General features: G+C 40.0%; 1 protein-coding gene across 1 annotated transcript in view; it reads right to left on the reverse strand.

Moving 5' to 3' along the window:
- Window positions 1–6,586: 6,586 nt before the first annotated feature.
- Window positions 6,587–23,958, reverse strand: part of HPSE (heparanase) — a 39,501-nt gene continuing 22,129 nt past the window's right edge. The window contains exons 10-12 of the mRNA XM_023750313.1: window positions 22,532–22,650; window positions 21,017–21,163; window positions 6,587–8,182 (exon numbers count right to left, since the gene is read on the reverse strand). Coding sequence (XP_023606081.1) covers window positions 8,023–8,182; window positions 21,017–21,163; window positions 22,532–22,650 — 426 coding nt within the window. The 3' untranslated portion in view covers window positions 6,587–8,022. The remainder of the gene's footprint in view (window positions 8,183–21,016; window positions 21,164–22,531; window positions 22,651–23,958) is intronic.

Here is a 23,958-nt window from a genome sequence, read left to right on the forward strand (position 1 = left end):
GGGGTAAGAGATCAACCGGAAGACCTTTATACGCATGCATATAAGCATAACCAATGTACACAAGACACTGGGGGGTAGGGGAGGCTGGGGGAAGGTCAAGGGGGGGGGGGGGAGGAGACAAATGTACTACTCGTTGTAATATTTTAAGCAATAAAAAAAAAGTTTAAAAAAGGCAAAAAAAAAAAGGAATTCCTGTTATCAGCTTTCTCAGTGAATACAAAAGGATATGTTTACTCGTTCGTTACGGTTATAGCAAAACAAACAAACAAAAACAAACAGAAAGCACACGCAGAAAACCCACGGACCCCAAATGTTGATTTGAAGACAGGGGTTTCCTTTTTTAAAGCTAAAAGGATCCCTAGCAGCCAAATCCAAGAATGTAAGTTAAAACCGTACCCAAAGTTAAGGGACGTTCCTTACAAAGTCATAGGTAACCGTCAGTTCAGAAGAGTTGGTATGATTGAGAGGCAGGGAGTGTGTGGGAAGCTAAGAGCCTCAGCTAGAGCAGTGGATTGGCTCTCACTTCTCATCATAGCCAACAATCAGACAGCGCTGTGTGCCAGGCACTGTTGCAGGCGCTTCGCTAGTATTATCCCATTTAACCACTTCCTGCGTGACCGAGGGCCAGTCACTCATCTGGAAGTTAGGTTAGTCTTCAGACTCCTCTCCTTCAAACCCAAACAGTGATGCTGTGATATCTTGAGTCCCCAGTGGTGTTGGCGAGGGGGCTGTCCTTGATAATTCTACAAAACTAGCACACAACTTGTTTGTTCACCAATCGTAGACAGAGGGATCAAAAGGCACTGGGAAATTTTATTATAAAGGGTGGGGCAAAAATAGGTGTACAGTTGTGAGTATGTAAAAACACAGAGTTCATTCTTGTATTATTAGTGTATTATTTTCCATATGAACAACTGTAAGCCCAGTTTTGACCCACCCTGTAAAGGAAAACACACTTTTTTCTGTGTTTCCTCTTCTCTTAATATTCTACTACAACACCGCTCCACTCTGACACCAGATGTGTGGGTTTTCCATCTATGAAGCAATTGTGACACCACCTGGGTGGCCTATGATTTAACTCAGTTCTGGCACTACTGGCCATAGCAGCAGATCCCACAGGTTCAGCGCACAGTTCCACAAGATGGCCCCTCCCCCAACTGCTGAAGCCAGTGGAATGTCCAAGTTATTAGCTGTGCTTCTGAGTTATTGGTGATAGCTGCGAGGAGCACAAGACCTCTTTCTGGGGTTTGATTAGTTTGCTGGAGTGGGTCAGGAAACTTAGGAAGCATTTTGCCTAATAGATTACTAGTGTATTATAAAAGGGCATTAACTCAGGAATAGCCAGATGGTGAGGAGATACTTAGGGCAATGTATGTGGGAAAGGAAACAGCTTCCATGCCCTCTCTTGGCATAAGTCATTCTCCTCATTTCCACGTGTTTCACCAACCCTAAAGCTCTCTGAACCACATCTCTTTGGGGTTCCATGGAGGCTTCATTATAGGCATAATTGATTAGATCATTGAACATTGCTGATGAACTCAATCTCTAATCCCTCTCCCTTCCCTGATAGTCAAAGTGGGGCTGAAAGTTCCAACCTTCTAATAACATGGTTGGTTCCTCTGGCAACCAGCTCCCATCCTCAGGACTTTCCAAAAGTCCCTTCAAACATTCCTACCACTCAGGAAATTCCAAGGGTTTAGGAACTTTGTGTCAGGAACTGGAGACAAAGACCAAATATATTTCTTATACTATAATATTACACACACACACACACACACACACACACACACACACCATATGTACATTGAAGTCAAAAGAGGACTTAAAGGTATAGCAATTATAGTCCTAACAGAAACTCTACCTGCATAAACTCTCTTCCACCTGCCTTCCTTAAAATAACTGATAGGTAAATGTTTGCAATCAGGTCACTTGACTCAGGGTATTTCTGAAAATAGAAGACAGGCTCCAAGCATGAGACTGAGCAGTCACATCCTGAAGCATTTGGAAACAGACGAGCTCACTTTTTTTTTAATCCTCACCTGAGGATATTTTTTACATTGGGGGTGAGGACAGTTCAGGCCTGGTGCATGAAATTTGTGCATGGGGGAGGAGGAGGGTCCCTCAGCCCGGCCTGCACCCTCTCACAGTCAGGAGCCCACCCGCTGCAGCGCTGCTGCCAGGTCGCCTGGGCCTCCCTGTGGGGGGCGATCATGGGGCAATGACCGGGCCCTTGACCAATGGCATCGCACCCACCTTGGCTGGCCTGGCGCCAGTGGGTGTCATAGTGTGGTTGTCCAGAAGGTCATTCTACTGTTCAGCCGTTCGGTCGATTTGCATGTTACACTTTTATTATTATAGATACTTCAGAGAGGAAAGGAGAGGGAGATAGAAACATCAGTGATGAGAGAGAATCATCTATTGGCTGTCTCTATGCCTGCAATCTGGGCATGTGCCCTGATCTAGAACTGAACCATGACTTCCTGGTTCATGGGCTTATGGCTCAACCACAGAGCCATACTGGCCTGAATCCATTGATTTTTTTAGAGAAAGTAGAGGAGAGGAGTGCAGAAAGAGAGAGAAACATCAATGTGAGAGAGACACATCGATTGGTTACCTCCTGCATGCTCCACAACCAGTGCCGGGATTGAGCCTGCAACTCAGGTATGTGCCCTTGACCAAGGGCCAAAGCTCTAATCGCTTAGCCAAACCGGCCAGGGAAAGATGGGCTCACTTTTAAGAAAAGTCTTCTACAGCCATAATAAACAGACTGATATCAGATAAACATTTCAATTAATGACTTGTAAGCCTGCCTCTGGAGGTGAGGACAGTTCTAAAATGACAGCTCTCAAAGATCCATAATCTAGAGTAGACTTTTCCTACCTATCCTCCCCCAGTTATAAAAGTTACAGAATTTTGCTGGATGGGATCTGCTGCAGAAGGACAGGAGTTTTTGCAACCGTGTTTTGTTTTATTGATTTTTTACAGAGGAAGGGAGAGTGATAGAGAGTTAGAAACATCGATGAGAGAGAAACATCGATCAGCTGCCTCCTGCACACCCCCTACTGGGGATGTGCCCGCAACCAAGGTACATGCCCTTGACCGGAATCGAACCTGGGACCCTTCAGTCTGCAGGCCGATGCTCTATCCACTGAGCCAAACCGGTTAGAGCTCAACCGTGTTTTATTGAAAGATAATTCAGTGCTTCCCAGGCTGCATTGGCCCTGAAATAATGGTACTCTTTGAGGATCTGGGTCTTCATAGGGTACCTCATGTGATTATATCACAGGTAAAATATTTAGGCCAAGGGTCAGCATTGCTAGTGAAAGGGTTAGCTGGCTAGCTTAATTAGGCAGGTTTAGGAATAAAAATAGTCCATGGGAAGGAATACTTAATAGAGACTTGAAGACGCCAGGGTGTTTATCTTACTTGTACAGAGAATAAAGAGATGCCACAGGCAAATAGAAATATCTCTGGCCTGTGCAATTAAGACAGCCATAAAGGACAGACAGGGGTATCTCGGGCCTGAGCAATTAAAGTGACCATAAGTTAGGCCAAAAGTAGCCCTGACCTGAGTAGCTGGGAGGGCTATAAGGCTTTCTCTGCCAGCACAACTGGGAGAGCTGTAAGATAAATCAAAAGTGACTCCAACCAATAAGGTAAGGAGGAGAGAAGGCGGGGATACCATGTGGGCTCTGAGCTTTGAAACTAATTCTATGTAGCCAAAGGGCCAATAAGAAGGGGTCGGGTTCAGACAAAGAACTGCAGCCTATTTAATGCCTCAAGACAAAGAAAGCAGCGGTCACCCTTCTCGGGGGCCCCTCTGTCCGTCCACGAGGGACAGAGTCTTAGGCTTAGAATCTAGAATTAGGGTTTTAGAGGTAGTGTTTGCTTGCAATAGAGTCTCTGTACTTTTCACCTATCACCTTGCGTCCGTGGCTTCGTTCTTCAAATCCATCAGGACAAGAACCCAGGAATTCACCTTTGCATCCTGCGCAGAGGAAAAACCATGCGTTCCAGTTGTTCCAGTTCAGTTTTTGCGTTTCACTAGAGGGGCCTCCTGATCATCTAGTCATCTTCATCCATTTGTGTTGTTAAACAAGGAAGCTTATTAGGCTATCGCTCTAATGCCGTGGCAGCCTACATAAGCAAACCTCTGCCTATAAATGCCTCAAAGGTATGAAATCAGAATGTTAAGGACAACCAATCACAAACAGCCAACTAGGCTTTAAGCTATAGCCAATTAAATCATCTCCCTTCTTTGCTTCCGTGCTTTCTCTGTATTAGTCTTTCCCCTAGCCCCCTGTCTGCAGAGCACTCCTAACTACTTCTAGTTTGACACCGCCCTATTCAAGTGGATACTTGCCTAAAGTCTTAAAATATTTAAAATGCCTCAGTTTATCTTTTAACAGTTTCATGTCTTTTTCATCTGGATTCTCAAACTCAACAAAGACAACTCAAACTTCAACTCGATGAGACATTGCCCTGACCTTTGGAAAGAAGGGTTTCTGTCCCCAAAGTGGAAAATACGATGTGGTGCGATTCTTAGACTTCTTGGAAGCCTCTCAAATGTGTTTTTCTATAGATTTGGAGAGAACGATTTCCTCGTTGAGGGAAACATTCCACTTTTTTATTTCCTTTTCATCATTTCTAGAATATGTAACCGTAGAGTAAGAATGCTTATGTTGTCTTGTCTCTGATGAAAAGAACTTGGGGAGATAGAGAGAAAACTGACTTCCAGAGTGGCCCTGTAGCTTAATGCAGAGGTGCTAGCCCCAGACTTGATCCTGCAATTGTCACATGAATAGGAGTTCCCTTACGTGGAACGAGGCCTCTTTAGCTTCCTTGTTGGGCTCATTGCTTGAGGGCAATCTTTAGACTTGTCATCAGAGTGGGTTTTTTTTTTGTGTTTAATAGGAGAAAGAGCCTTGGAGCTGAATTTCTTTGGAAGACGAAGGTGAAAGCTGAGTTTCTGAGTTTGCTATTTTGTTTGATGACACTCACCTCCACTGAAACTTAGGTGAGAGAGCATCATCTTCCCATTAGCACTGCCATGGCATTTGGAATTGTAGACACAGTCCTCTCCTAAAATGCTAATAGAACTGTGTTTTATATCTTTTATGGGTTTTAATTTTCCTTTGTATTCTACAAATTTATGTTTTTCTCATTTTGATTTATAAACTCCTTAGAGACTTTAAATAATTTAACAAACTATTTATTGAATTCTTGCTTCATGAAAGCACTGTGCTTAGCACAGGGTATATTGGGAGAAAAATTCCTATGCTCAGGGAGCACACAGACTAGATGGTCCCTGACTTATGGTTCAACCTAAAACAATTTTCAGACTCTATGCTCCTGGGCAAGACACTCAACTGCTGTAAACTCTTCAGGAAAAGAGACTAGATTATCTCTAAGGACCTATAAGGCTCCAATTCCTCACCCTGTATCATGAGGAATTGGGAGGGATTCTGTTTGCTTTTTAAAAAGTTATTATCCATAGGAACTGGGATGGTTAATTTTATGTCACTTGGGCTGAGTTATGGTGCCTAGATATTTGGTCAAGTACTGCTCTAGATGTTTCTGTGAGGATGTTTTTGGGTGAGATTAATATGAACTTTGAGTAAAGCAGATTGTCCTCCAAAATATGGGTGAGCCTCATCCAATCAGTTGAAGGCCTGAATAGAACAAAAGACTGAACTCCTTCAAGCAAGAGGTAATTTGCCAGTAAATGACCTCCAGACTTGAACTACAACATCAGCTCTCTCCTGGGTCTCCAGTCTGCTGGCCTACCCTGCAAATTTTGGACTTGTCAGACTCCATAATCACCAGTCAATTCCTTAAAATAAGTCACATACTATTGGAATATCTATATCTATCTATCTACATCTGTTTATCTGACAATTCAAACTAAAAGCAGGAATATTTAAAACTAAAAATAAATGGTAGTGGAGCGAATAACTAGTTTCAACTCTAGATGTCTTTAGTGATCTTTTCGCAAAAGGTGGAAGGGGCTGTATGTTCAGACTTCTAAAACAGTGTGTGGGGTGAAGAACAGAGTTTGTGGGAGGATGACAAGAACTGAGGCTGAAGAAATAGGCAGATGAAAAATAGGGGACATATGTAATACTTTCAACAATAAAGATTTTTTAAAAATTTTATAAGAAAAGTAAAAATCAAAACCAAAACAACATAACAACAACAAGAAATAAGCAGGTGCCAGGTTGTGGAGGACCTTTTGTGCCTATAAGAAATGGGAAAGTCAGGGAGAGCAGTTAGGAAATGATAATGATTATACAAATGAAAATTAGACCTTGACTTTATTAAGTGGCCAAGGGGACAGGTAAAAAAATAGAACAAGATGTTAACACTGAATCTGCATGATGAGTGAGGAAATAAACTTTAACAATGAATCTGCATGATGAGGGAGGAAATTGTGTTTATGCCTGATGAGCCCTTTGCGTCAAGGTCACCTCTTTTGGTGTCAGACTGAAGGGACAAGTCAAGACAGGAGGTGTAGACAATGCAGTGGAGAAAAACAAGGCTTCCAAATGTAGGCTTAAGCTTTATTAAAAGAATAATTGTGCAATACTGAGATTATAAAAATTGCTTTATTTCAACTGTGAAAATATAAAAACCACATACCTACCAAATGTAAGGGTATTTAAGCATCCAGCTTTAGCTCCTCATAAATGTGATTAAATTTAATTGACACAATATTTATTCATAGTTGGCATAAATATGAAGAGGATTACATTTCTAAAAATTAAGATACAGGAGAAAGGAATACATCCTGTCACGGATAAAAGTACAGAAGTGTAGTGGTCAGTGCCATGGGCTTCCCAACACCCGCTCCATTCCAAAAGATTACTAGCAGACAACTACAGGAATCTCAGTGATGTTGGCAGTGACTGGGAGAATGGCCATGTGGTCCATTCCTGACCAATAAGACATGAGGAGACACAAGGAGAGGTTTGCCGGGAGAACCTCTGTGAAAACGTTCTTCAAGTCTGTGAAGGAGACACAGAAAAATTGCTCATCTTCTTTCCCTGGATGCTGCCAGGTCTCCGTGGGTCCATGGAACAGCTGCAGCCATCATGCCACCAGCTTGAGAATGAAGCCAATACTAAAGGTAGCAGAGCAGAGACGGAAAGAGCCTGGTTCCTTACTGAGCTATGGAGCCCTTCCTGTTTCTACTTCTTGTAATTTGGGATTTTAAATATCCTTATTGTTTAAGCCATTAGAATCAGGGTTTTCTGTTACTTGCAGCCAAAAGCTCCCCAACTAAAATAAGAACTAAAGGCAGAAAAAAAGTGTAACAGAAGTAAACATGAACGGATGGTGATAATGTATTTAACCAAATTTTCTCCTCTTGGCAAATCAATTTCCCTTATAGTTATTTTTTATTTCATTTAAATTTTACATAATACCTCTGTCAAAATGATTGTCATTAATTTTTTAATATGATCATATTCACCATCTGTCTTCTCACATAGTATTGTTGACAAAGACAAACAGAACAAAGAGAAGAAAAGTGGCGACTGATTCTAGCTCTCTATCCATGTGCAAAGAGATTGTCTCTCTTTTATAGACAATTTGGAGGTTATGGTAGTAAACTTTTTCTGATGGGAGCCCATGGAGACAGCACATGCAGGACAGAATCTGACAATCTTCTAGTAACTGTTTTTGAAAATAAAAACTAAGCACTTTCTTAAAACGAATAATATATCCTTCACTTACTTGCCTCCTGGCTGTATTGGAAACATTCATATACATTTGTAATAACCTTAAATAAAAATATTACACATAAAGTACAAGAGTAGTGTTTGGCACAAAGTAACAGTGGTTTACTTAAAGAGAAGAAAATGCTGTGCTAAGTCTAGCCTGAGAGTGTCCCTGCCCCTCAGCTCCCACTGGTTGATTTGTAATGTATCTGCTTGCATTTATTTCCTGTAGCTTGAGTTTTGCTTTCCTCTTCTCAATACACTTGAAAAATTCAATCTCAAGGCTATTGTATGCCATTCATTTTCAGAAGCAAGCAGCAACTCTGGCATTCCTTATCACAAAAAACCCATAGGAGAAAGCCGGCAGGCTCAGTGGACTTCCTGGGCTGAGCGGCTTTTCTGTCAAAGCTGGCAGGGTTTGGTCATCCACCATCCTCAGAGTTTTGTCATTGAGCTGGACAGATCTGCAACGTGGAAAGATACATTTAAGTTAGCCATGTTGTGTGTGCTCCACCTGCTCTACAAAAGTTGTGAGATCTTTTTAAGACCAAAAATGTTTTCTGTGATAGCCTATCCTATATAATAAAAGCCTAATATGCAAATTGTCCCCTCAGGCAGTCTTTTGACTGGGAGTTCGACCGCTTGCTATGATGTGCGTTGACCACCAGGGGGCGGCGCGAACATGGCGGGCATCAGCCATGTGGCACAGGCAGCAGGTGGTAGTGGAGGTGCTGCCGGCCCCAATGGGCCCTGATGAGAGTGGGACTGCGGCAGGATGGTGGAGCAGGTGAATGGGCAGCGCCAGACCAAGGCGGGTTGCCAGGTGGGGCTGCGAGGCTGGGGGCACAAGCTGGGGTCTGATCCCTGCAGGCCACCCCGAGGGACCCCATGTGTGCATGATTTCGTGCACCAGGCTTCTAGTATTACATAACTTGTGTTTCCACACTCTATCAGTTAGGTATTTGACCTAGATGATCTTCAAGGTACAATTGAGTAGTTGTGACAGTGACCATATGGCCTACAAAGCCTGAAGTATTTACTGTCTGGGCCTTTACAGAAAATGGAACATGTGATCTATATTAGTCTATAAAATGGAAGTATAAAAAGGATAAACATGACATAACTTCTGGATTTGTGGAACATTTATGGCAAATAATGGCAAATATTTTATATAGAGCAAATAGATATAATGAATGGAATGTAAATTTCACATTTAACATAAAAAAATTACAGTAATTAAAAGTTTCCACTGGTAACTATGTCCATAGCTTTCTAACTCTATTCTCCCCAGGAGATATACATTTACTTTCTTATGTTGTGAAGATATTTTGGTAGAATGTACGTTGCTGGGTAAAACAAAATGATTTTGTTTGGCTAAACCACAGATTGAAAACAAATTATATTTTCTTTGCATTTCACTGGGGAATTCAAATTCAAAACTGAGTCAAATACTGGAAAAACTTGTTAAGCACAAATGTTATTTCTTATGAACATTTACTATTATTTAAATCAAATGAATACATGCTCGCAGCAACAAATCCAATATAAACAAGAGTGTATGAAGAAAGCTTTAGACTGCTTTTAGTTATACTAATAACTACTTCCATAATTCTAAATGATGTTTATATCTCCATTATCTTCTTCTCAAGTGATTTTTATATCATGAATAAAATTAGTACTTTTTTACTGTAAAAATTTAGAGGATTAGTTCATGTCAGAGTTACATATATGTCATATATGTAATTCATGTAATATATGTAGGACACTTAAAAGAGTATGTTGCATGTGGCAAGTGCTGTAAAAGTATCATATCATCATTATTCAGAAACAAATATAACAAAATTAACCTGTTAAATCATCCAAACTATTTTTAGTATTTTGATGTATATTCCTTAATCTCTTTTCTGTGTATGTATAATACATATTTTCATTTAAACAAAATGAGTACATACTGTACACAGTCTCTTAAAAATTGACTCTTCCAAAGAGGACATACAGATGGCCAAGAAACATATGGAAAGATGCTCAATGTCACTAACAATTAGGGAAATGAAAGTTAAAACCACAATGAGATACCACCTCGCTCCTGTCAGAATGGCTATCTTCAATAAATCAACACACAACAAGTGTTAGCGAGGATGTGGAGAAAAGGGAACCCTTGTGCACGGTTGGTAGGAATGCAGATTAGTGCAGCCACTATGGAAAAACAATATGAAGGGTCCTTAAAAAATTAAAAATGGGACTTTTTTACAACCCAGTGATTCTACTTTTGGGTATATATCCAAATAAACCCAAAACACTAATTCAAAAGAATCTATGCACCTCTATGTTCACTGCAGTGTTATTTACAATAGCCAAGATATAGAAGCAACACAGCCGAAACTGGTTTGGCTCAGTGGATGGAGCGTCGGCCTGCGGACTGAGGGGTCCCGGGTTCGATTCCGGTCGGGGGCATGTGTCTGGGTTGCGGGCACATCCCCAGTGGGAGATGTGCGGGAGGCAGCTGATCGATGTTTCTCTCTCATCGATGTTTCTGACTCTCTGTCTCTCTCCCTTCCTCTCTGTAAAAAATCAATAAAATATATTTAAAAATAAAAAAAAAGAAGCAACACAAATACCCATTGATAAATGACTGGATAAAAAAGTAGTGGTACATATATGCAATGGAATATTACTTGGCCATAAAAAGATGAAATCTTACCATTTGCAATAGCTTGGATGGTATTAGGCTAAGTGAAGTAAGTCAGACAGAGAAAGACAAATACCATATAATTTCATTTATATGTGAATCTAAAGAACAAAATAAATGAACAAACAAAATAGAAACAGACTCATAGATACAAAGAACTGATGGTTGCCAGAGAGGAAGGGGGTTGAGGGACTGGGTGGAAAAGATGAAGGAATTTAAAAGTACAGATTGGTAGTTACAAAACAGTCACAGGCATATAAAGTACAGCATAGGGAACATAGTCAATAATATTATAATGAGTATGTATGGTGCCAGGTGGGTACTGGAATTATTGGGGGGAACCCTTTGTAAAGTATATCATTGTCTAACCACTATGTTGTATACCTAATACAAAATAATAGTGGATGTAAACTGTAATTGAAAAAATAAAATTAAATAATTTTTAAAAATTAAAAAAACTTGATTGTTTCCCCCTTAATTATTATAAATATCTCATTTTTAAAGATCTCTTAATCCTCTATCCTCCCTAAGTATCAGTCAGCAGAAAAACTGCATCCCATTTAATCTTGGTCAGAGGCCCAGGTCTGGGCTCTGTACTTTAAGACATATCCTCCTATTCCGTGTGCCAGTATGTAAAGATGCCGTGTATAAAATACTGGGATCAATCAACGTGTCCAACTACAGGCGATTAGTTAAATAAATCATCTAATCTCAAGAACTAAGCAGGTCTGAATGTGCTAATGTAAAAAGACATGGATGTTTTTAAATGAAAGATACTTAGGCTTATATATGGATAGCACACTTCTAGAATGATACTCAAACTCCTGGGAGTGGGACTGTGGAGTGAGGAAATGACTTTTCTATGTACACCTTCTTCTACTGTTGGAAATTCTTACTGTGGCATACATTTAATCATAATCTTTTAAATAAAAAAGGAAAAATAACTAAAAATAAGAGATATGAATAAGATGTTCATGAGCCCTAACTGGTTTGGCTCAGTGGATAAGTGCATCGGCCTGCGGACTGAAGGGTCCCAGGTTCGATTCCGGTCAAGGGCACGTACCTTGGTTGCAGGCACATCCCCAGTGGGGAGTGTGCAGGAGGCAGCTGATCGATGTTTCTCTCTCATCGATGTTTCTAACTCTCTATCCCTCTCCCTTCCTCTCTGTAAAAAATCAACAAAACATATTTAAAAAAAAAGATGTTCATGACTGTGCTGGAGGCTGAGAAGTCCGCATTGCAGTTATTCCCAGTCCACATGCACTGGGGTTTGTTTTCACACCTGCATCACACCAGTTTTTTGATGGGCTCTAGGAGGAAATGCTGTGACTATGATCAGGAAACCACAAATAAAAATAGGTCTTGAAAACATCTTTACGTGACAGTAGTAAGAGCTGTTTGGCACAATGTTGAGGACCTTTTACAAGGGTACACCAAACATTTCAGAAACACTTTTGAATAGGCAGCAGAGTTTAAAGGTAACTCTGATCGTTGTAAGTTAATCCTGCTATGTGTTAGAATGATGAAACACGGGCAAGATACTAATTCCATCAGGCTAAACTGTTTAATCAACTATAAATATAGCTAAAGGATGCTATCAATGCACAGAGTGTGAGCTGGCAGGGGTGGGGAGCCTTTTTCATGCCAAGAGCCACTGGGATATTTATAACATCATTCACGGGCCATACAAAATTATCAACTTAAAAATTAGCCTGCTATATGTGGTTGAACATTTAATTAACTCACCCATAAGGCCTTGGCAGGGCCAGACTAAATGATTTTGAAAGCCTTATTATGGTCCATGGGCCTGATTTCCCCACCCCTGGCTTAAAGCATGCTGATCATTTCCACATCAGGCTGGACAATGTGGTTGGGGTTTTATTTGAGAGTAGTATCTTGTTTCATATTTTGAAGTCAGCAACATGATGACAAAGAAATATAAAATATGTTTGTGAAGTTTCAGATGAAATAGAGCTGGAAGACAAACCAGTTGTCCTTCAAGAATTTGAGAGTTGTTCTGGAGAAAATGAGATATTTGACATTGCTCCAGACTAAGGGTAGCAAACTCAAATGCCCACAAGGGCCAAGGAAGTTATACATGCAAGTGTCATAGGACAGGCATAATGGGGTTATATCTAAAAGGAAAGAACAAGCCCCGAGTTGCCAGAGTACCCATTTTTAAAGATTTTTTTAGTAGTTGTCAATTGTTAAATATTGACAACTAATCCTATATAATAAAAGGCTAATATGCAAATAGACCGAATGGCAGAACAACCGAACAACCGGTCACTATGATGTGCACTGACCACCAGGGGCGGGCACGGAACACAGCGGACTTTGGCCACAGCGGGATGGTGGAGCAGGTGAGTAGAGGTGCCAGACCAACGCCGGTTGCTGTCAATGGGGCGAGCCTCTGGTGGTTACTGAAAATTCTTTGCTCCCGTGTGCCGCAGTCCCACCCAGCACTCAAACTTGCTGCCAGCACTGGCCCCACTCGCACCCATTGCTGGTGTCGGAGCCGCCACTCGCACCTGCTGCTGGCGCTGTCAGCGGGTGTGAGTGGCGGCTGCTGGCCCTGATCGCCCCTGAGGGCTTCTCCACCTCCCCCTGCTCCTGAGGGGCGATTGGGGCAGCAGCCACCACTCGCACGTGCTGACGGTGCTGGCCCCACTCACACCCACTGCTGGTGCCAGCCCCAATCGCTCTGAGCCATCAGCAGGTGCTAGCAGGGCCGGCGCCCTCAGCGCATGGGAGCAGTGGCGGCAGTGGGAGTGGGGCTGCCGGCCCACGGGACCAGGGGCTGCAGCAGGAGGGGCCGGGCAGGGGCACAGAGGATGGGCCGAGACCCGCCCCTGTGCCCACCGCAGCCTCAAGGCTCACAGTGTTGGGGGCCAGATGTAAGCTGGCAAGGTCCTTGCACCTGTAGGGGCTAGCAAGGCTGGGATCCTTACCCACACAGTTTTCCCAGACTTGTTTGGATGGCGTTTATCAGTAGAATAAGAGCAACATTTGTAGAGCCTTTCATAGCTTACCAAGAAGTCTGTAATTATTTACTGAGATATGCTGTACTGAGAACTTGTCCTTCTGCTGTGTCCTTCGCTTAGAGATTAAGAGGAACAAAGAACACATTCCTCTTGATAGACCTCCTATTCAGTGTGTTATGTATAAATAGTATTGTGTGGCTAATAAAGTTGCTTCAGTTCATCGAGAGAACTGGGGTCCTCCCAATCCCGCTTTCCTGTCTTTCTTTCTTTTCTCAATTCCCACCTCCCTGCCTCAGCCCGGCTCAACCCTGTCAGGCTGGCCCTGACAGATCTGGCGCTCGAACAGGGACTGAGGAACTGGGAAAAAGACGGTGAGGAACTCCGTCGGGCTTGGAGAGACGATGGTGAGGAACTCCTCCAGATAAAGAGTGCACTCGTTAAGGTAAGGGAGGAGCAATTTTTTGATAGTCGGGAGTAAAGCATGGGGCAATTAGAATCTAGAGAAAATGCTCTTTATGGGCAAATGTTAAAGTTTATGCTCAGTAGTAAAGGAACTAAGGTTAATGACAAGCAAGTAGAAAATTTTTTAAAATTCATTCAGGAGGTCTGCATTTCCTTATCGAATTTAATACGGGATTATTTAGATCCCAGGCATGACCATAATCAACCTTCTCTTAAGCCAGAAAAAAAGGAGAAGCAGTGTGATAGCACAAAACAGGGGTCTAAAAAAGACAGTATATTAAAAAGAAATAATGTAACTTTTAAAGGCAATTTAACTCCTCAAGATGAGGGGGATTTTGAGGAAGCTGCTGCTCTTTGTCATGATGATAATACAGGTATTGTTCAGGCAAAAGAGGAGGAAAAATGTTTTTCTGCTGGAACTGAAGAGGGCAGTGATATAGAGGATGTGTTGGAATGCTTTTTAGAAAAATTAAAGCTTCTTGGCAAGAAAAAGAGAAGCCGCGGGGGCCGTTCCCGCCGCTCTCCGCTGCCTTGTGCAGCACCAGTTCCACTTTCCCCTTTCCAAATGGCTTTGCAGGAGGCACGAAAGTGTGGTGAGGAATTGGGCATTCATGCCTTCCCTGTTATGGAACAGGTGAACCCTCACACGGGACAGCGTGAGCGTGCTTATGACCCGCTTCCTTTTAAAACCTTAAAAGAGTTAAAAACAGCCTGTGCTCAGTATGGGCCCACTTCCCCTTATACTTTAACCATCTTGGAAACTATAGCCTCAGAGGCTCTCCCACCCAATGATTGGAGAGCTATTGCCAAGGCTTGTTTATCAGGAGGGGACTATCTCTTGTGGAAATCAGAATATGATGAAAAGGCTAAGGAACAAGCTGCTCGTAATCGAGCTGCCCAGATTAATATTTCTTATGAAATGCTGGTAGGTGAAGGAGTCTATGCTGATACCCATAATCAAATTCAATACCCCCAGGAAGCTTATGGACAGATTAATGGAGCTGGGATTAGAGCCTGGAAAAAGTTACCCACCTCTGGTCAGAAAACAGAGGAGCTCTCAAAAATTATTCAAGGGCCAGATGAAAAGTATCAGGATTTTGTCTCTCGGCTATTACAGGCTGTTGGCCGAGTAGTGGTGGATGGAGAGGCTGGCATGTTAATAGTTAAACAGTTGGCATATGAAAACGCCAACACTGCCTGCCAAGCTGCACTGCGGCCCTATCAAAGACAGGGGACTCTCTCAGATTATATCCGCATTTGTGCAGATATTGGTCCCTCATATATACAAGGAGTTGCCATTGCAGCTGCATTAAAGGGAACCACCATTGAAGGAATTCTTCAGCAACAATTTAGCACAGGGAAAAGTCCAGCATACAAGTGTTACACTTGTGGAGGAACAGGACACATAGCAAAACAGTGTCCTTCTAATAAAGGGATTAATAAAGGAAATGGCAGAGGTCCCAAACAACCTGGACTGTGCCCTAAATGTAAAAAAGGAAAACATTGGTCAAATGAGTATAAATCTAAGACAGATATCCAGGGAAATTCTTTGCTTCAACGCCAGTCGGGAAACTACCAAAAGGGGCCGGCCCAGCCACGGCAAATAACAGGGGCATTGTCTATTTACCCTCCTGTCTCTATGCCATCTCAAGGCCAGCAGGCTGCACAGCACCCAGCCTGCCCCAGAGAGCAAAATAGATACAAGAGCTATTCCGAGCAACCCCTGGAAGTACCGGGCTGGACCTTGGATCCATAGGAATAAGACATTCTGTCTGCCCTGGGTGCTGCCCTTGCCTACTGAAATAAACAAAATATCATTAGATTTAAAACCTCCCATATAGAGAAAAAATGATGATTTCCTTGCATTTCCGATACAGCTACAGCAAATGCCACCGGATCTGAAATTTAAAAATACGTCTGGGATTTCTGTACACGTGTAAAGAGAAAACTAGCTTGGAACTAAGGCGCCCATTGTCCGATTTTGGACATTTAGATAGAGTTTTAAGCTGAAATCTCGTTACAAATGTACAAAATAAAACCCAAGACTGATTATTTCCTAAGAAAAATGGAAAATTTGACCCAAAGGAAAAAAGATGCTGGCTAAATTCTAGCAGCAGGATTGGCATTTCCATAACAAAGAACAGTTTTTAAATACTAATAAAGAATATTAAAAAGTTAACTTCAAGGCTGAAAAGGAAATTCAGTAAAATTGTCTCTGTTACAAAAATTTGCTAAGAATATGCTTTAAAATAATAAATTGGATTTAAATCTCAAGAATTATTGAAATATATTAATTATAAAAATCTAAGTAGCCCAGGTAAAAGACAGCTACACCCTTTAATTAAGGCTGGCTTCCCAAAGCAATTTCTAATAGAGGAAGGGCTAGCCCCAACGGAGCAGGTAGGCCAAAAATTTTCTGCCAGTAGCAACTTTTAAAGAGAGGTTTGCTTCTCAGTTTCCCATCCTTAGTAGAAAGAATATAACTAATTTGCATTTTAATGGTTACCTGTTTTCAGTCAATGGCACCCCGAAGCTTTGAGAGTTTACTAAATTAAATTAGATATTCTGAAATAACAAAATGCTAAAATATTAATCTAAATTTCCCTCATGAAAAATCTAAAGGACAGAATTAAATTTATTGATTATGTCATGTATTTTTAAAGTTTATTCTTAAAAATGTTACTGATTGAGAAATGCTAAATATTTAACTTGCCAGCTAAGAGTTTATAGTTCTAGTTAAATAAACTAGGAGAAATTATATAATTATAATAAAATTTCAACATTTGTCTAATTGAAAAAAGAGGATAAATTCTGTTATCCCAACCAAAAATTTTAAATACAAAGATCAGTTTTAATTTAATTGATATCTCTTAATAATTATAAAAGGTATATAATCTTTAAATTATATATACACATATATATTTAATACTCTTTTAAGTTAGATTTTAAAACTATAATCAAGGAATGACTTTAGGACATTTCATGGGCCCTGAAATGTTTTCAAAAGTTTATTCTCTTTTCTTAAAGGATTTTTTAATAAAGCCAATTTAATATACTTGAAATCACATAGAAAGCTTTATCAAATAAATATTAATAAATATATATTTTAAGTTTTTGCCTCTAAGAAAGGGCAAAACAAGTTATTTTATTTAAAATTTCTTAAAATACAGCAGTAGAATTTTAAGATATAATTTAAAATAACAAAAGCTCATTAATAATTTTTAATATTTTACAACAGCATATTATACATTTATTCCAAACAAACTTACAAACTAATTGTTTGGCAGCAATTTAATAAGAACATGAAAGGATTTTATCCCTTCCACTGTGTGGAGGGCCCCCTGGGAAGGCACTTAAGCATTCTATATTGACCTCTCTTGACCTTTTTGCCAAGGGGGTCCCTCTTCCAATTGCCTACAACTGTTGCCTAAGCTCTCTGTTCATACTGAGGTTGAAGCCTCATGGTAGCTGGTACCATGGATCTGTCTCTTGCCCAATGGCGTAAGCTGGGCCCTCTCTGGAGAACAAATCTGGGTTCCCCATGATCAATGCCGGGGCCCCGCCAGCAGGCGAGGGGATCCAAAGGCAGTTACTGGGCATGGAGGCCACAGGGGCATACGCTACCAAGGAGACAGAACTAAACCTCACATCACCCTGCTTGGCCCCGGAGGATGGCTGGTTAGTCAATGATGGGTAAGACCCCTCAGGGAGGGGCAACCTAAGACAGGCACAGTCGCAGGGGGCCTCAGGGGAGAATTTGGGGGTCAACAGAGGTGGGGCACAGATCCTCACCCCCCCAACTATGCAGGGGCTTGAACACTCGCCCCTTGTGAGGGAGGTCTCCTGTCCCCATGGCTGCTTCTCGATTCCCATGCCAAGCTCAGATCGGGACCTAGATAACAGAAAGAGACTTAGTCCAGCCAAAATCGGTACCCAGATAACAGAGACTTGGCTAACAGCAACTACCCTATATCTAAATCCAGCTTAACACCAGGAATGCTCAGGGCCTTCTCAAGGATAAAAAATAATCCTTTCCATTAATATTTACAGTATAAACTAAGATTGTTATTAAAGTATTAAATTTGACAGTAAAATCGTAGTCAAGTTTTCAGATTAATTAAAATTATTCAAAAAGTATTAACTATAATTATCATTTCATAGTAAAATTGCTTAACATACAATAAACCTAAAGCAGTCATATTTTTGTACAAAAAATTAAAATTTAAAGTTATCTAGACTGCATTATAAAATTTCCAAAAGCCTCCTAATAATTAAATTTAAAAAAAAAGGGGGGGGGGGATGATAGTGGAAAGATAGTGGAAAAATACCATGTAAGGAAAAATATCCTGTAACTAATTTACATCTAGAAAAATTTTTTCATTTGTAATGCTAACAGCAAGACACACGTGAAAAACATACGTGGTGTCAAAATAAGCCAAAGGAAAATCATTTGGACAAAAATTAAAAGAATCCCAAGTCTAAATTATAGATATGATTCCTTTATTAACCTTTGGTCGAGAATACATTTGTATATTTTCAGAAAACAACTCCAAGACTATATGGATTCCTGCAACAGAAGAGAATTATCAGGACTGCTCCAGCCACAGAATAGCAGTGGCCCCGTGAGACAACAAGAAGAGAAGCAGTCCAGAAATAAAGATGGTGAAGACGCCTTGCCATGCCAGCAGTCGGCAGCTGTGCGTTGCTGCAGGTTGCCCAGGACCAAACCAGAGAGGGTCGGACCTACATTGCCACCATTTGTCCACCATCCAGAACTGAAATATTACTGATGACATGTACACATAAAAAACTGTCGGACACTGAAACATGAACTTCGCCTAAAAAACAAAGAAGGGGGATCTGTTGGGGGCCAGATGTAAGCTGGCAAGGTCCTTGCACCTGTAGGGGCTAGCAAGGCTGGGATCCTTACCCACACAGTTTTCCCAGACTTGTTTGGATGGCGTTTATCAGTAGAATAAGAGCAACATTTGTAGAGCCTTTCATAGCTTACCAAGAAGTCTGTAATTATTTACTGAGATATGCTGTACTGAGAACTTGTCCTTCTGCTGTGTCTCTCCCTTAGAGATTAAGAGGAACAAAGAATACATTCCTCTTGATAGACCTCCTATTCAGTGTGTTATGTATAAATAGTATTGTGTGGCTAATAAAGTTGCTTCAGTTCATCGAGAGAACTGGGGTCCTCCCAATCCCGCTTTCCTGTCTTTCTTTCTTTTCTCAATTCCCACCTCCCTGCCTCAGCCCGGCTCAACCCTGTCAGGCTGGCCCTGACATCACAGTTCCTTTCAAGGTGCACGGATTCATGCACTGGGCCCCTAGTTAAAAATGAAAAATTAACAGAGTGCATGCCAACCTTTCCTACCAGGAAGAGAAAAACCACTTGTCTAAACCCACTTGCCCACAGTCATGAGGTGTAGTTTCCAACCTCTGCCCTGAAAAACAGAACTAAGAGCAGCAGAAGAAAGGCATAAAGAGGCTCACTTTGTCCCCACCAGCGAGAACAGTCACCAGGAGAGGCTGGGAGCTTCATCAGAGGAGGAATCAGATACTGACCTAAAGTTGGACTAAAATGATCTAAGACACTTGCAACTCTACAACTATTATTCAATTACTTTACAAAAGCATTTCCCTTATTAGCATCAGACACAAATATGCTAAAAAGGCCCACTCAAAAAGTGTCAGAACCCAAATAGAGAAAAGTATCTGTTACCCAAATATGCATTATTTACAACAGGAAAAAAAGGTTTAAACAGTAGGAAAAGGGTAAGTAGGCCATAGTATTTTATAAAACATGAAACCCATTGAAAATGTCTACAGGGTGGTGAACACACAATACAATATACAGATGATGTATTATAGAATTGTACACCTGAAACCTACATAATTTTCTTAACCAATGTCTCCCCTATAAATTCAATGAAAAAAATTTTTTTTAAATGTCTACAGAGGCTCTGCATGGAAAGACATGGGAAAACTTATGGGTTCTTCCTCTTTTTCCCATTAGAGGTTGTATGCTTACAGTTATAATAAAAGAAAGCATAGGGAGAAAAATAAAGGAATGATACCCAGTGTTAGTAATGTTTATCTATGGGGGATAGGACTTTGGAGAAAGCATTCTTACTGTCCTTCTTCAGGTTATGATGCTAATTGTCACGGAAAACATCACTCATACAGCATTTGCAAAGATGGGAGGAGATTAAAAGAATTTTGTAAAGTCTTAATTTTTTATGCTTCAATCTGAGAATAACCATGATGAAAAGAGCTCCTTCCAACACACATTGGACAGAAATTTGACAATGTCTGTGGGCCTAACTCTTCAAAGCTCATACACATTCTTGGATAGTCTCTTAAATATGGTCTATTTGTTTTTTTTAATCCTCACCCGAGGGTGTTTTTATTGACTTTTAGAGAGAGAGGGAGAAGGAGAGAGGGAGGGAGGGAGGGAGTGAGTAACATCAATCGGTTGCCTCCCATATGCATCCCGATGGGGGATGAAACCCAAAACCTGGGAATGCGCTGTGACCAGGAATCAAACCCACACCTTTTTGGTGTACAGGACAATGCTCCAACCAACTAAGCCACCCAGCAAGGGAAAATATGGTCTTTTGTAATACATATTCCATGGCTGGCTTTTAAAACCAAATTGTCTTTGGACCAACTTCAAATAATCCACCTAAAAGGTACATTTCAGGCTACTTTTTCCTTACTCTTAAGTAATAAAAAACTACTTTAATGCTGTTAGAAATTCATGCCCTGCTCACATAGAATAACAGTTTACAGCAACCCCCATGCCCTTAATAGCAATTATATATAGGTATGCTTTGCTTTTGTGACTGTGTTACCAATAATTATAAGTATTTTTAGAGCAAATAATCTAAATATATTGAATGGATCTTGACATATCAAGTTGTTTTGAAATGAAAACTATTTCCTAAGATAACTGCTAGCTTGTGTTCAGCCCTTCTGCTTGTGACTCTCAGAGTGAGTATATGTGTATTAATAGGTATTTATATATAAACTTCCTGAATATTAAAAATTATCAAAACTTGAAATAGTTGGCTTCTTTTTCTCCCTATCAACACTCTATGCTAATAAACACCGATACATTTGGCGAAAGTTTAAAATGAACAAGAAAAAGTACTCACTGGGAAAATAATCCATCGGGTCCTGAAGGTTTTACAAGGTATCTGTCCACTTCTTTGTCAAATAAGTAATGTGGTAACTGCAAGTGCTTGGTGACATTATGAAGGTTTAAGGCATACAGAGTTAAATCTCCTTCTTTATACCTTGGGCTAAAAGCAAATAGATTGACTCAATAATAAAAATATTTGTCTCATTTAAACAAAAACTTGATTACAAATATAATTATGGATACTAAGTATTAGTATCTATAGTGATGATGGACCCTCCTTTTACCCTTCCTTTTATAATGATGTAAGACCACGAATGTGGCCCTATTAGAAACTGATTACACAATGCTCTTCACAGCACCACTGTCTGGGCCAGAGTACCCTGAGATCCTTGCTGCTTTCCCAGGCTGAGTTACTAGGGAGCCAAGCAGCTTATTAATTTTCAAATATAGGAAAATTAAATGATAAAAGTTGAATTTTGTAGGTTCATGTGCATTCAAATTATAAACCATATGAACAGGGGCTTTTTCTAGCCATATGAAAAGAGTGGAACAAACAAGAAAATTAAATCTGTTGACACTTTTCAGAATTTATTTATCCAAACTACCCCCCAACTTCTTCCTAGTGGGGCCCTCACTATCCAGAGTTCCCACTCACCAGAAATTGGAAATGTTGGATAGCTATTTTGGCTAGAACTAGTATTTTAGTTATCATCCTATCAGAATGGACAGATTGAAACTAAGAAGAGAAAAATCCATGAGATTTAGGAACATTTTTTGCTACCAAGGGCAGGGTATTAACTATAAAAATCTCTGTGGTCTCTCAAGTCCATAAACTGGGTTGAAACTTTTGAAAATAAGATTGTTATTGTTGATATTGTTCTTTAATTCTTCTTCCCTATCAAATTGATCAGATGTGATACAAGGGGATAAGTATATTCATATAATTATTCATTTATATGAATTTATATTTATATTCATTCATAGTCATTCAATGAAGTAATTGTTCATATAAAAATGCATTGGTGCCCAACCAATGTGGCTCAATGGTTGAGTGATGACCTATGAACCAGGAGGTCACGGTTCAATTCCTGGTCAGGACACATGCCCAGGTTGCGGGCTCAATCCCCAGTGGGGGGCATGCAGGAGGCAGCCAATCAATATTCTCTCATGATTGATGTTTCTCTCTCTCTCTCCCTCTCCCTTCCTTGAAATCAATAAAATAATATTTAAAAAAATACTTTGGTAGTATTCTTTATTTAAAGTTAGGGTATATTTCGATTATGGATTATGACAATTAAAGTCATTGTAAAAGTCAAATGCTAATGTTTAAGCTATATTTTTTGTGGGTTTTTGTTGTTGTTTGTTTTTTAGACTCTGGCACCATATCACTATAAATGGGAAAAATAAAAGAATAATGACACAGCTTAGACCCTCTGAATAGAGAGGGGACAACAGGGTGTTAGAGTAGGAAGTTAGGCACTTACTAATTAAAACTTGTTGGTTTGTAAAGAGTGTATTGCATACTTACTGGTTGATGTTTGTGCAATGAAGGTATACTCGAAGTTTGCTTCTGGCTTCACCTTTCACACTTGCCTTTAATACAATGGTGCCCACCAGTTTCTTGAATAGAAGAGAGAGCCAATAATCCTAGTTGTGGTGGTTGGGGAGAGGAGGGACAAAAATAGATGTTTACTTAGTTCTTCATTTAACAAAATGAAGTAGTTATCCTACAAAGAGTGTAACTGTTATTCTAGAGGTAATTAAATAGGATTCATCTTTTGGTTTGGGTTATCCATGAATCTGAGTGCAATATCTTGTTTGCTGCTTTTTATCACTAAAGGACTATGTTTCCACAATTCAGGGGGCCATACCTGCTAGGAGTTATAGCTCAAGACTGCAATCATTGACTAAGAGACAATTTAAATATTCTCTGTTGTCTATCATGCAAGAATTGAAAGCAAAGCTCAAAGCAGAACTTTTAGACACACACACACACACAAAGACAAGTTTTTAAAATAAAATTTCTTTTTAAGAGATTAAAATATTTTCTTTAAAATCTTTTAACACCCCTAATAAAGTAATGGATTAGGGGACAATCATCACTAGCTATCAAGGTGAAAAAAAGAAAGATAACCAGACATTATATATCTGTTGATGGAAGCACACAACATCACCTTCAAAGAATTATTGCAAAACAAAACAAAAAAAACTTGAGTAAGCTAAAGCCTCTAGTTTTAACTACCAGTTTACAGGAACTATAGGGGACAGAGGAACATGCTAAATGAATAAATTTAGCAAAATCCAAAATGTGGGAAACACTATAGAACAAATTACCTGCTTTTTTTAATTAATAAATTCCAAAGAACAAAAAAAAAAAAGGAAAGGAGAACTTAAATATTAATAGACCCCAAAAAGATTAATAGACTTAAGAGATATATCAACTAAATGCTATATGTGAATCTTATGGATTTGAATATGCCAACTATTAAAACATTTGCAACAATAAGAAAAATGTGAAACACTGATTTAATATTTGATGATATTGAGGAATTACTGTTAATATTTTAAAGTATAATAATGATATTATGTTTTTAAAAAGGAGATACATACTAAAATATTTATGGATAAAGTGATATATCTGAGATTTGCTTGAAAGTAATACAGTAGATGGGAGGTAAGGAGTGGGTAGCATTGTAGATTAAACAAGATTGGAGATTCATACACTTTTCTCTCTACTTTGAAATTTTCCATAATTATTAGTTTAAAAATAAACCTCAACTCTTTCCAAAAGCTGCTTAGGGAAAGTAGGCAGCTTTTGTTTCTCTGCCATAAATTCGGATTCAACTCGTCTCTTGAGACAAGAGTAGAATCAATGAAATGTTTCACGAGAGACATAACTTGAGCCTGGTTCAGTTCCTGGGTAGAAAGCATGCAGGCCTCAAGCCAGGATTTGTA

The sequence above is a fragment of the Myotis lucifugus genome, unplaced genomic scaffold (genome assembly GCF_000147115.1).
Source record: "Myotis lucifugus unplaced genomic scaffold, Myoluc2.0 scaffold_12, whole genome shotgun sequence".
In the NCBI taxonomy this organism is placed as follows: domain Eukaryota; kingdom Metazoa; phylum Chordata; class Mammalia; order Chiroptera; family Vespertilionidae; genus Myotis; species Myotis lucifugus.